The 13,609-nt window shown below is 40.4% G+C and overlaps 1 protein-coding gene across 1 annotated transcript in view; it reads left to right on the forward strand.

Annotated features, from left to right (window-relative positions):
* nt5dc1 (5'-nucleotidase domain containing 1) overlaps positions 1-13,609 on the forward strand; it is a 96,184-nt gene that overhangs the window by 61,359 nt on the left and 21,216 nt on the right. Inside the window, exons 8-9 of the mRNA XM_033648746.2 lie at positions 404-501; positions 13,153-13,274. Of these exons, the coding sequence (XP_033504637.1) occupies positions 404-501; positions 13,153-13,274 (220 nt within the window). The remainder of the gene's footprint in view (positions 1-403; positions 502-13,152; positions 13,275-13,609) is intronic.

The following is a 13,609-nucleotide window of genomic DNA, read 5'->3' on the forward strand; positions in this document are numbered from 1 at the left end:
TCCCATAAAGAAGCCCTTCCTGTTTCATAAGACTTTCTCACTGTATATGGAAGATTCTATAGGGATCCTCTTCATGTAGACTGCACATATACAGACAGTACTGTATTGTATGTCTCCTTGGAGACATGCTCCAGCTCTCAACATGCTCACTATCACTTCATGACTATAGCTCTGTGGGAGTGGAAGTGTTTACTTTATTAATCTCAGTATTCCCTCTGCAGCCCTGTATGTGAGCACTGTTTATTGCTCCATGTTTTCCATCATCTGTACGGGCTGTTTAGCTTCACTGGGCTGTTTGTGCTTGTGTAACTCAAGTACATTTGGAAGCTGTCCAGGCATTGTCCTTGACACAGCGGCCAGGCGCCTGTCACAGAGGTTAATGTTGTTTCTCTGGCTGTTACAGGAAGGATTTCGAAGAGCTTTTTGATGTCATCATCACAAACGCCCTGAAGCCTGGTTTCTTCTCCTTGGTGCCCCAGCAGAGGCCCTTTAGGACCCTTGGTGAGTATGCGTGCTGCTCTCATATGGCTACTGCACTTTATCAGCATTTGATGATGATTTAGTCCCTGACATTTCAACACATAGTTAACAAAACACCAATCAAGTTCCCAGAGCCCAAGCAGACGTCTGCAAACCACTTGTTTTGTCCAAACAGCAGTCCAACACTCCAATATATTCAGTTAACAGTGGTGTCAGACAGAGACACAACAGATAGTCACATTTAAGGAGGATGTTTGGTATTTTTACGTGATAAATTTATTAAACCATGACTCCATTATCAAAATTGTCTTTCAAGTCAAACGATATGTGTCAACATTATGGAAATGATCAAAACCTGTATATAGGATTGCCCAATTTCTCACTATCAGGCAATGACTAAAAATGTATTGTTGGTTTGAAATTGAGTTGAAATGTCTGACCAATGTGATACAAGGATGATTCCCTTCTTTAAGACATATCAGGCAGTTTTGGTGTAAACATAAATACTTGCCTAATCTTGCCAGTTCTAAATGTATACAGTCAATATCTAACTTAAACCTCCCATCCCTGGTCTGGTTCACCGATTGTTTAGTCAAGGAAATAGTGTTTACAGTTAGCATCTTTACGGGAAAATTCTCAAGAAAAGCTTCAGATGATATGCTTAAACATTTTGAGAAGTAATACGCTCACTTGCTTTCTTTCTGAGAGTGAGAAGAGAAGGTCAATTGCTGCCTTGAAGTGGAACTCATGAGCTTGTGGTTACACCATGGTAGGTTGTGCACACAATATGCTCAGTGTTCAAGTGGTTAAGACGTGAGAGCACCGCTGCTGGGCAACAGCATGGATGTTACTGTCTGCGTAAGCCACTGAGGCTAACAGTTTAGCAAGCTACCAAGCGAGTAGCATCATGCAGGAAATGCAAAGGCATAATGACAGAGGAAAAGATGACAACACAATACAAGTAAAATTCCAATATGTCAACCTATCATCCACCGTCAAAATGTCAGCAAGCATGTCACAACTCATGGATTCTGACAGTCACTCCCCTTACGAGATTGCAAATACCATAAGAGGGGGCACACGTATGGACTCTTCTTGTGAACACAGTTAACAACCCCATTGAAAGGCACAAATCATTCTCATGTCTGTCCGTAGCTCCACTACAGAGATAAAGTTAGGACATGATTAGCTTAGCTTAGCATAAAGCCTGGAAAAACAGCTAGCCTGGCTCTGTCTGGCTTTCAAACTACCAAAAACAACAACACCTGCCAACACTAACTGATTAACATGTTGTATCTCGTTTATTCCGTACAGAGACAAAGGTTTGAAAATGACATTTTGTAGTTTTTGGGGAAGTTATGTGCCTTAACTATTTCTTGGTTAACAACAGTGTAGTGCAGTGACTGTGCACAACTTCTCAGTGTCTTGTCAGCACAGTGATGTTGTGGTTTTTTGTTTTTTTACAGATTAAACAAGCAAGATAAGATCATTTGCGAACTCTAGAGGTGTTGTAGGTCTATGTTTGGTCTCTTTATGCTAAGCTAGGCTAACCACATCCTGACTCCAGCTCTGTTCTCAACACACAGATATATCTCACTCTCAAAAAGAAAAGGAAAAGCATATGTTTCAAGTAGTTTGTGCTCATGCCCTTCAATGCTTGCAGATTCCTGGAAACAGTGAGTTTAGCAGACAGGGTCGGTTCTCCCCAATAACAAAACAACAGATGTTTTTTTTTATGTACTTCTAATCATATGTTTCTTTTTCTGGAGAGAAATGTTTCTGTTTTTAAAGTCTATTTTAGAGCTTTTGGCAGCACAAACTAAACTCCACTTTCTCGGTATTAAGCTCTCCTAAAACGTTGGCACATGAAAGAAAACTATCTGCATAGCTAGATACTAGGTAAGTAGAACAATATGGGATTTTTTAATAATTTGGGTGAACTGGCCCTTTAATTAAGCAGTGCTTTTTAGATATTTCACTATCGTACATCTCTTGTATTATTTTAGGAATATATTGTAGTGAATCAGAGGTCATTCCAGCTGTTATCTTCCTAAACTCTAAATTCAATGTGAAGATTTCAAACAGCTGTTAGTCGTGTTAGTCAAAATCGGCTGCCAAAATTTCACTGGCTCCAGTCCTCGTCATCAGCAGTCTGCATAACTCCAGTTACCTTCCTGGGCCGTCTCCCCTCTCTCATCAGCCCAGGCATCTGATCCTGGATGCTCATGCTGAAGGTGTGCACTGACAGGGGCAGCGTGTTGGAATGCTCCCCTCATCTGGATTGTCTTCCTGCCAGCAATAACACTGGGGATGCATTATGTGTGAAGACAGGATGATCCACTCAGTGAAATATTCTCTTCTCTCTCTCTCTCTCTCTCTCTCTCTCCCTCTCCCTCGCTCTTCCTGAGTTTTGCCACGTTGGCAGAAAAAACATCAGCATCTGCTCTTCCTCTGGCCTCCGCACACACTGCCTCTCCTTTTTTAGTTGGAACATCACTTGTTATTCTGCACTCTTAAAAACGTCCTTTTGTTTATGAGCTCACAAAATGTATTTTTAAGAATCTGAGACAGAGTTTATAACTTTAGGACTGATGATTTTACACTTCCCAAATAGTTGTAGCGATGACAAGCAATAATCACATGCTAAATTATTTATTTACTCTCACTTATTGTATTGATTTAATCATTATCTGGAGCCTTTTTCGTGGAGTTTACATGTTCTGTCTGTGCTTGTGTGGGTTTCCTCCCACAGTCCACAAGACATGTATGTTAGGTGAATAGGTGACTCTACATTGCCCATATGTGTTGGCCCTGTAATTGGCTCAATGCAGCATATGCATATATAGATAAACATATTGGTGGATAAGTCAACAATGACAAGTTAAAAACGTCACTTTTGCTCTTTATAATGACTAATATTACACAGGTGACATGACAGTGAAGTGGCTTCCATTCCCAAACTGGGTTTTGGCTTTTGGCTTGGTTGTAAAAAATGTGATACCAGTACCCTTCAAGTGATACTGATACCAATAGAGTACTTAATTTGAAAATGGAAGCATCCAGTTGCATAAAATACTAACAGACACCACAGACATGTAGTATAGCCATGCTTCCACATGTTTTGGTGGCATCTCGGCACGCTGAACTGCCAACTCAGACAGACTATAGGGGTTGTAGCTGCTGTGGTTAGTGCTTGTCATTTTATAATTGTACTTTTTTTCAAGCCTCGTCTCCAAGCTGTCTGTTCTGGCACTGCAGTGTACAGTGATTTTTAGCTGACTGAAAGTACAACTGTCACGAGCAGATTTTAGAAACTGTAGCTAACCGGCTAAACAACGTTAGCTCCATAAGTTGGTTGGAAACTCTATACAACTTTGATATAATGCTAAAAGACTGCGGGTAAAGCTAACACATTGCAAGTAAAAAGTATCTTCACTGGTTGATGTGACATGTAGAGCAGTTCAAATAAACACAAGAAGTTTGTGCTCTAGAGAAAGGATCAACACTCAGTGAAAAACCTAAGCCCTATGATAAGCTAATATGGCAAGGCTTAACTATACAAACCAATGAGCAGTGATAACTAGCATGTCTTTGGGGTCATCGGGTGGGAACCTCCTTTCACCAGTGTTTCGTCTAGTTGGTCCCACGACACCTCCAGGAGGCTAGACAGTGATCTCTAGCGTCCCAGAGACACTCCTCTAATGCCAGGTCTCACTGCTCCCCTCCCTGCACAAACCCAATAACCTCCTTTACCTTACTTATGCATGGCTTTCTCAGCCCAAACAGCACTGCCACCTTCAACCAAACCCAGCATATGGAAATAATGCAGCAGCATTGTTTTTGTATCAAAGGGTAGGTAGTTAGCCCTGGTGTTAGAGTATAAACATGTCACTGTCAGAAGGAAGTGTGCATCTACTGCTAGCTCACCTAGCAACACTGAGCTAGCTAATGTTACAGCTCAGCCAAGGAAGACACCATTAATGTTCACATGTTGTTCTGTCACAAGTTATGAGTCCATGAGTAGATGCACACTTCCTTCTGCGTGGTCATACAGTTGGCAGGTCAGTTTGGTGGAAAGAGAATAGTTCCTCCATGAAATTGCTCACAACAAGGTCTGTGGATTATCTTGAGTAACCAAGTCATGATTTTTAGAAAGAAACATTGCTGTTGAGTTTTAAAACTTTTTTTGGCACTTTGAGCACCACAAGCTGAGTGCCATCTAGTTCCATTATATTGGAGAGAAGGCAGACATGTCTAACATAACATATCTCTAGCTTTAACACAAAGAACACAGGCCTATGAAGCAGGCATGGTCATAAAGGGTGCACAGCTAGCTCCTAAAGTTAGATTTTTGAAAAATTGCAATGTACTGCCTTGCTAACAGTATCGCAGTGTACACGATACGCTGATTCGCAACCCTCATGTAGTGATATGTATGGTATCCCCAGATTCTTGCCAACACACAACCCTAGCATGAATCAAGGTAAGAACTTAAGTGACAGAACGTTCTATGAGCAATTAAATCTCAACAAACTGTGTGCTTTGAAAAATGAACCCTGGGTTTAATGGATGTTAGTCCAGGATTAATAAATATCAGTGTGAAAGAAGGTTAAACTAGCCTCGGGCTTTCTTTATGCTGGTGTTTGGGCCAAGGGCTTTGAAATATAGATGTGCAAAACCCTTGAAGACTGTTATTTAAAATGTGCTGTAATCAGCCAATAACATGTCACACAAAGTGTGACATAAATCACTTCATAGCCTCAGGCTCCACGAGGTGCTGTACATCGTCGACCTTTATTGAAGTGAAAATGCCACAGCACGTCCTCAAAGCTGCTGCACATTTAGCACCTCCCTGAGCTCCAGACCACATACCACTCATTCCTCTTTCTCTCAAAGTCCAGTGTCCTTACAGCTGTTACCACGAGTGTGCGTGTGTGTGTGTGTGTGTGTGTGTGTGTGTGTGTGTGTGTGTACGCTTCCACACGTGCAGGTGCTCATCCCTGTTCTTTCGCTCTCTCCTGTCACAATATTTATAGCATATTTAACCTCAGTTTGAACCTGTAGTGGCCTGTACTCTGGAGGATACCATGGTTTTGTCAGTGAGAGTGAGGATCTGCATTTGACCTGCTGCTGCTCTTAAATACCAGTCAGACCCACAGGAGCAATTATCTGCATCAAAGACGGCGGTCCATTGATCCCCAGATAACAGCATTTAAAGAGCTTTTCATGAATTTAATTAAAGATGCATTACAGCACCTGCTGCTTTCATAAATAAATAATATACGATTACATTTATGTGGGTAACATTGACTTTATTCATATTTCCTGTTCAGCCCAATTAAGAATCTTACTTACTTTACTTATCCATGTTGATCTGTGCGGATCATGGCTGCAGTTAAGAATGCAGTTTGTTTGTTTGTTATTATTTGTCAGACTTGTGTTTTGAAATCTCTTGTTGGAGGTAGTCGTGGCTAAAACGGAAGCATGGTACAAACACTCAGAGAGGCAAGGGAAATAAAGGAACATTCCAGCAAATTTCCTATTATACTGCCATACAGTTGGAGGACTCGCAACAAACAGATTAAAACAAGAATGAAGCTGCAGAGGCAGATAGCATGACTCTCTCTCCCATAATGCAGCTAAATAGTTTCTACTAGTTTGACCCTCTGTGCTTGGTAAATTCCAACAAGTTTTAAACTCCACATTGTAACTCGAGATTCACCGATTTATTGGCTAAACATTGGCTGATATTCACCCTGTTGACTGAAATTAGCAAATAAGACAGCATCCAACGAATGGCAGTGACTGTTGTGTGTCTGTTTTATCACATCAATTTCGGGTAGGCTAAAAAGCAGGGCTTGAGACTAGTGGTGTCCTGTCATCCCTGGGATAATAGAAAGTGTGTTTGGTACAAACAGAGATCTCTAGTCAGTAAAAAGAAGTTTTGGGCGAAGGTAAATTGTGATGTTCTCATGATGTGTTCAAATGTTGTCTTGTAAAATGTATTTTTTGGTGAGAAGCTTGAATAAATAGAACTTGAAGGAGAAATTTGTTGATGTTTTCAAGGCAATATGTAAGCAGTTATTTGAAAAAATCTTTTTCATGTGAAAGAAGGCTTTGTCAAAGGTTGTTTCATAAATGTGTATGATTGAATTTGTGCTCATCCATATATAGTATTAAAAGGGCTGAATGACTTTAAAACATATTTAAATTTTTTATTTTTTCAAAGATTATTTTTTTAGCTTTCGCCTTTATTTGATAGGACAGTATTTCAGTGGCATGAGATGCCCACTTCACTCACCGAGCCACCAGTCATCCTGATTTTTGGAGAAAATTCTAATTTCTTTGTTTCTCTGGGACGAAAGCTGGAATAAATAATAACAAAGACAAAATAAACAACACCACTAGTATCAGCTATTGGCCAATGTGTTATTTTAAACAACAGTATCGGTTTTGACCCAGAATTTTACAATAGGTGCATCCCTAATTGTAACACAGGCTTTAAATCTGCTGTCTCCATGCTTAAAGGGATGGTTCATGTCCACATCAAAAATCCATATTTTGTCCTCTTACCTGTAGTGCTGTTTGTCAGTCTAGATTGTTTTGTTGTGAGTTGCAGAGTGTTGGCAATATCAGCCATAGAGATATCTGCCTTCTCTCCAATATAATGGAACTAGATGGCGCTTTGCTTATGATGCTCAAAGTGCCAAAATAACACATTTGAAAAACTCAGCAGCAATGTCACTTTCCAAAAACCATGACCTGGTTACTCAAGATAATCCACAGACCTTGTTGGGAGAGTTTCATGGAGGAACTATTTACTTTCTACCGAGCTCCACCCGCCAACTGTATCCACGTGCAGGAGGATGCGTGTATCACAATTTGGAGAAATTTGGCCAGAGGACTGAAGAGAAGGCAGACATCTCTACTGCCAGTTATCTCTAACACTCAGCAACTCACACCAAAACAATAAAGATTGATAAATAGCACAACAAGTAAGAGAAAAATGTACTTTTTTCTTTGGGGTGAACTGTCCCTTTAATCTGAGAGAACCCTGATGATATTTTATCAGACTCCCTCAGAGCCAGATAGGACATTATATAACTGTTTCTTTGGCCTGAGTCACACTCACTGTGATGAATAAATTGATCTTCATGTGCATCAACAAGAGTGTCCCTCTAAAGCACAGCAGCTGAATAGGAAGCCATATCTGGCAGTGACAAAGATAGCTTTGCCATGTTTTTGGAAGTGCTTCTTCAGCTAAGTCAGAACCAAATTCTGCCAACAGCTATCACTGTAATTACAGTAACTGCATGTGTAATTGCATTACAGACTGTCACTGTCTGTGTGTCTTGTCCTATCCCAGTGTTCTCTGACATGTCCTTTAGAATAAGCCGTAGTCAGAGCTGAAAGCAAACCAGACCATCGCAATCCAGATAATCAGGAGCGCCTGCAGACATGTCTGTGCCAGCCTCGTAGATAACTCGTTCATGGTTCTGGTTGTCATCACTTCACTTTGAAGAATAACCACAAAATGTTAGTTTGACAAGTTAAACAGTGGAACTACAAAATACAGGTGCCACCACATGTGACTAATAGTGTGATTGTTATCATTTAATTTTGTTTAATTATGTGCTTTGAATATGGTGATAATCTTGCTTTATGGATTTTTTTACAGTCGTCGTAGAGAATCCCATCTGATTGTACTGACGTAAACATACCCACTATTTAAACAGCCAAATATAGGCCTGCTGTCCATGTTAATAAATAACCATTTTGTCTGTGGAGAATCCACAGCTGGACTCTGTGTGTTTAGACGTTAGAGGCCATATAGAGTCATGGTTGTGTGAATACAGTCCTGACTATATTACTCTGGATTAGAGCTGTAATAATTCATATTGAGGGCCCTGTGTGGTCAGTGGGAGGGAGAGTTGACTGCAGCCTGTTCAACATCGACTCCATGTCTTCTTTCTGTAAGGACGAGTCAGCCTGGAGAGCAGCTTCTCTGTTTGCTCTCAATGAATGACCACATCAACACACGACTGACAGACGTCTGTAGACTTCACACTAAATCTGTGGGTGATAGTCATGCAGTGGCAATATGAATATATTTATTGTTCATTTATTGAAAATAACATACAGAAATTCGAGCTTGAACCTGCAGTAATTAATATGTTTATATTAACAATGGCTCAAATGAAATGTTGTGTAAAAGTGCTCACTTGTAGTTACAAACTGGCACCAACTTTGCAAGGCAACTAGTTGACTAAGACTATGTTGTTCAGTTGTTTCACTGTGGACAGAGTTCTCTACTAAGGCCCTGTCTATACGTATCCAGATGTTTTTGTAAACTTACATTTTCCTCTACATTTGGGCCTCTCGTCCACATGCAAACAGAGTTTTAGGTCACTGAAACGGGTAGTTTTTCAAATGCCCTCTAAGTTGAAGATTTAAAACAAAGCGTTTGGAATATGTATAGACAGGACCTAAAACAACCTGGAAATGCTAGTGTGGATGCATTTTTTAACAAAAATGCACACAGTGTAGTGACGCAGTCTAAGTATAGTATACACTACCTGCCCAGTGAAGGCAAACAGACAAAGCAAGAGACTAGCTGGTGAACAAAGTAAAAGATTTAGCAGTTAAAGAGCCGGACATCTTCCTTGGCAGTTGGTGAAGACCACAATCAAAAGGATAGTGAAAACTGGACTTAGAGTTGCCAGTTGGCCAGAGACATAACTCCAAATGAAATGATGCCTCGGTAAAAAACAAAACACCCCCATCCCCTCCGCCTCCCGTTGACCAAGTCAGATCATATATCAACTTAGAAATGTCAATATGATACATAGGAGACATGCAAATGTACTATATTTGTGATTTGCCGAAACCTACAATACCAACATTGTCTTGTGGCGACTGGACACAACTTGGTCTTGCTGCCCCCATGTGGCCAAAAAATCAGTTATGTAGGTTTGACCAATTTTAAGCTAAATATTTTTAGCCACACTAGCGGCAGGGCTCTGTGGATGGCAGTGTCAGTTTCTCATTCCACCACTTTGGTCCAAGTAGATTTACTTCAGACATTTGAGGTCCCCAAAAGACTTTAAATGTAGCGCTGCTAGCAGGTCAGATTTTCAGGTAGTCCAATACATTGATTTATTACCAAATACCTGCAGAACTAATGACTTCACCTTCAGCCTCGGCTGTACGTTGTTTGTAGGGCTAATTAGCAAGTGTTAGCATGCTAACATGCTAACATAGGGTTGCAACTGTGGTAAACATTACAGACTAAATCCAGTATTACATACATTATTATTTACATTTTACCTGTCAGTATGTTAGCAGGCTAACAATAGCATGTACTGTAGCTCAAAGCACTGCAATACAGCCTCACAGAGCAGCTAACATATCTGTAAACTCTTGGTCTGGTTTATACATTTTTTTCACTTTGTCCATTTTGGCTCAAGTTGCAACACGATGAAAGATGAGTTTTAATATACTTTATGATGGTTTTACCACTGTACATTAAATACAGTTATTTAAATCCATAAGCATTAATGGCAGAAGAAACTGCACTCCTATTCTCAGTTGGACTTTTCTGCATTCATTCCACTGAATCACTTTTTCTTCTAAGTAAACATAAAACGTAGCCAACAAGTGGAAAATCCTCGGTCATTATTCATGAGCTCTGTGAGCTCAGAATGACTGGGTGTTTTGCATGGCTGAACACACGGCTCCGACGTTTTCGGAGGGTTAACTGTGAGGTTTTGGAAGTGTTCCTGTGTGACACGTGGTGTGTATTGGGGTTGGACTGAAACGCGCCAGTCACCGCTGCTCTGCTTTCACTTACAGTCTGACCCTCCCCTCCGCTGCGGAGCTGAGCTGATGCTGCTGGAATACAGTGTGCATCAATGACAGCTCGATATCTTTATACAGACAGTGACTGCTTTAATTAACAAACACACAGAATCAAAGTAACTTTAGTTAGACCTGATGTTTTTCTTGTTTCATAATGAATTGATATATCACTCATATATGAAGGTGGTTTTTAAAAATGTATTTGAGCAGGGACTGTCTCTTGTGCTGGATAAAAAGATTATTTATTGTTGTGCAAACCAACTTGTTAATGAGCTAAAAACATGAGCTAAAATTAATGCTGTAATATTTATTAAGCGAACATGTAGATGAAGAATTAGATGTTTGACAGTCTACAATAATCATGTACAAATTCCTACTGATGGCCTATAAATAAGACAACTGAAAATAATGCCATTCCATTGTTAAAAGCACAGTGTGCAATTCCTGCTTCTAGGGGTCTCTCAATCAATACAGTAACAAAAGACAGACTTTGATGTCTATGGAAACAACCACCATTGCAGATGAAAATGTAGAAATCATGTTCATGTATTAACATTTTATTCATGTTAAGTTTAGTCACATTTAGGTATTTCATTCTAATGAAATAGCTACAAGTTAACATGCTAACTTAGCATTAGATGAGTTGAATTCCCATATGCTGTAAGCTACTGTAGCTAACATCAAGTGGCAAATTCAATCATGGGGTAGCCCAGTGCTGTTATCTGTGTTCAAAACAAGTCACACAATAACACAAACAAACTAAATGATCGAGGCAGCAGTAGACTAGCAGCTCCCATGTTCTGTGAGGTAGAATTACTGTTTTTGTCAAAGGAGTCTGATGCCTTCGAAGGAAGCAATAAATATAACAGCTTTAGTAAAATGTATTTTAGCCACCTAAAAAAAATCAATATCACATTAAGTGTATCCTATATTTTGATTTTTACCGCTTTACCTAGCCATTATACAACCCTTTCTAACGGGGAACCTTTGACAAAAACAGTGACAAAAACAACAGGTCTATCGCTGTGTCAGTTGGTTAGTTTGTTTGTACTATTGTATGACTTTGTTAAATCCAAACTAACTGTTCAAAACACCATACTCACTCAGTAACAACATTGTTGTAGCGTTATAACATTACCACATGCATTAGCTTGCTGGCTAGCATGAGCCACTTGTCATAGTAGCACATTGTAATAAGCTGGATCGATATTAAAATATATCAGTAAATTAGGTCTCTACTGGATTACTTTGTAACAAAATGACATGCAAGTAATAAAAAATGTGCTGTGTGATTGAAAAAAATACTGTATTACTGTGACTGAGTGAAATTCTGTGACGTTGTAAGATTTACAATGATGTATCATCTGTTTCTCTGGAACTGAGATCAACCATAAGGGGTAAGGGGGATATGACACCATTGACAGGCGACCAGATGATCATCTTTAAATAAAACTACAGCTTTATCTGGGTTTGAATATTGCTGGAATTCAAGGACACAATTCAAATAAATATATATCATAAGTCTAGTCATTTGTAGACATCTTAATTTGGTAATGCTACATATTATAGTTTACCTTCTTAATGTTGCCATGCTAGGTTTTGGGTGTTGTCCCAGTCCTTTTGTTGTTATTGGGATTGTGGATCAATTTAGTCCACAAATTCTTCTAGTTTCTGTTTTCCATACTTGAACCAGTAACATTAGCTATCATAACTGGCAGAGACGTAATGTTAATGAAATGCAGATTAGTGATGCGTGGGTCAGGGTTTTTGAAACCTGCACCAAACCAGACCCACAAACCCACAAACCAGAGCTGGAAGTTCCTGGTAATGACCATCACTAATAGCAAACTAATGCTGTTGGCTATAATGTATCTATTTTCCAGGAAACATCACAGTATAAAATGTGTGTTGTCTGTTTTAAAAAGTACAAACATACAAAGACGGCGGGTACTCACCCATCTTTTATGTCTTAAGTATGATGTAGAGCGAACAGCTGATAACCTATGTGGTTTGTTTACACAAGCACACCGCTGATTGTTTACATGATGTAACAGAAGTGCATATTTCACATATTCAGTTAGGACAGAGAGGCTTGCTTGCTGTTGGGACATGGTGTTAGGCCTACATATTTGCAGGGGGAAAGATTTTACCAGACATTATGACTGGAGAGAGTTAAATTTGTTGGACTTCAACAGATTTTCCTGGTCATAAGCCGAATAACGGAAAGCCTGAGTGCAGCAGTGCTGATGATAAAGCTGCTTGTTTTGTTGGAGAGACAGAGAGAGAAGAAGAGAAGGTGGATTATTGCTCTATGTTTCTGTAAGTTATTATTTTAGTTTAGTCAGAATGCTTTATGACCCACCCACCTGAAACCCATTATATGTTCTAACAAGCTTACCTGAACCGCCCGACCTGCACGTCACGTAGAGATGCATTTGACAGGTTCTTACAAAACGTTGAATTATCTCGTTATTTGCAAGAAAAAGCAAAGATTAGTCAGGGAAAAAAAGCACGTAGCTTAACTGCACCCCTATCCTGTTCATCATCACACAATCTCTAAAATTTACCTTAAGACAAAACCTGACCCCCAGGTTGTGAAACCATTGCTTAACTGGGAGAATTGGGAGCATTCTCACAGTTCATATAATTCACAGTCTGCCTCTGCTACTTTGTCCCCTTGTGGCCGTGCTGGTGAGTGCTGTGGTGAGGTTGAGCTGACGAGGTTTGGTGCTGGCGGACTAGAGGCTGTGCGGTCATGTAGCAGCTGGCTGTCTGGTCAAACTGTGGCGTCTGATTCTCTTCCCTCTCCTGCAGTGAACGACGTGGAGGAGAGCGAGGGGCTGCCGTCACTGGACAAACCCGGCTGGTACTCCCAGGGCAACTGGCCGCACCTCCTCGAGCTGGTCAAGACCATGACAGGCAAACAGGAGCCAAAGGTAGGCTGGCCACCTTGTACCTTGTTCAGACAGACCTCTGGCTGAACAACGTCTCAGGCTCACTTTGAGATTGACTCCAACTCTGGTTTTTGGCAGAGGCTGAAAGAGATGAGGGTTTCATGATAAATCAGCTCAGGGAGATTCACACTGGTGTGATGGAGAGAAGGAACGTGGCCCTTGGCATGACTCTCGACAGGCCTGCTGTGTGCCAGCATGCTGGGAGTTCACTGATGAAACAGGCCAAACAGTGCAGCCAACTCTCCTCATACTTCTCATACACAATGTAGCCCATTCTTAGAGACAGTTTCTTTTTGTACCTCTCAGGTATGGCAGAG

This window comes from Epinephelus lanceolatus, chromosome 13, assembly GCF_041903045.1.
Source record: "Epinephelus lanceolatus isolate andai-2023 chromosome 13, ASM4190304v1, whole genome shotgun sequence".
NCBI lineage: Eukaryota > Metazoa > Chordata > Actinopteri > Perciformes > Serranidae > Epinephelus > Epinephelus lanceolatus.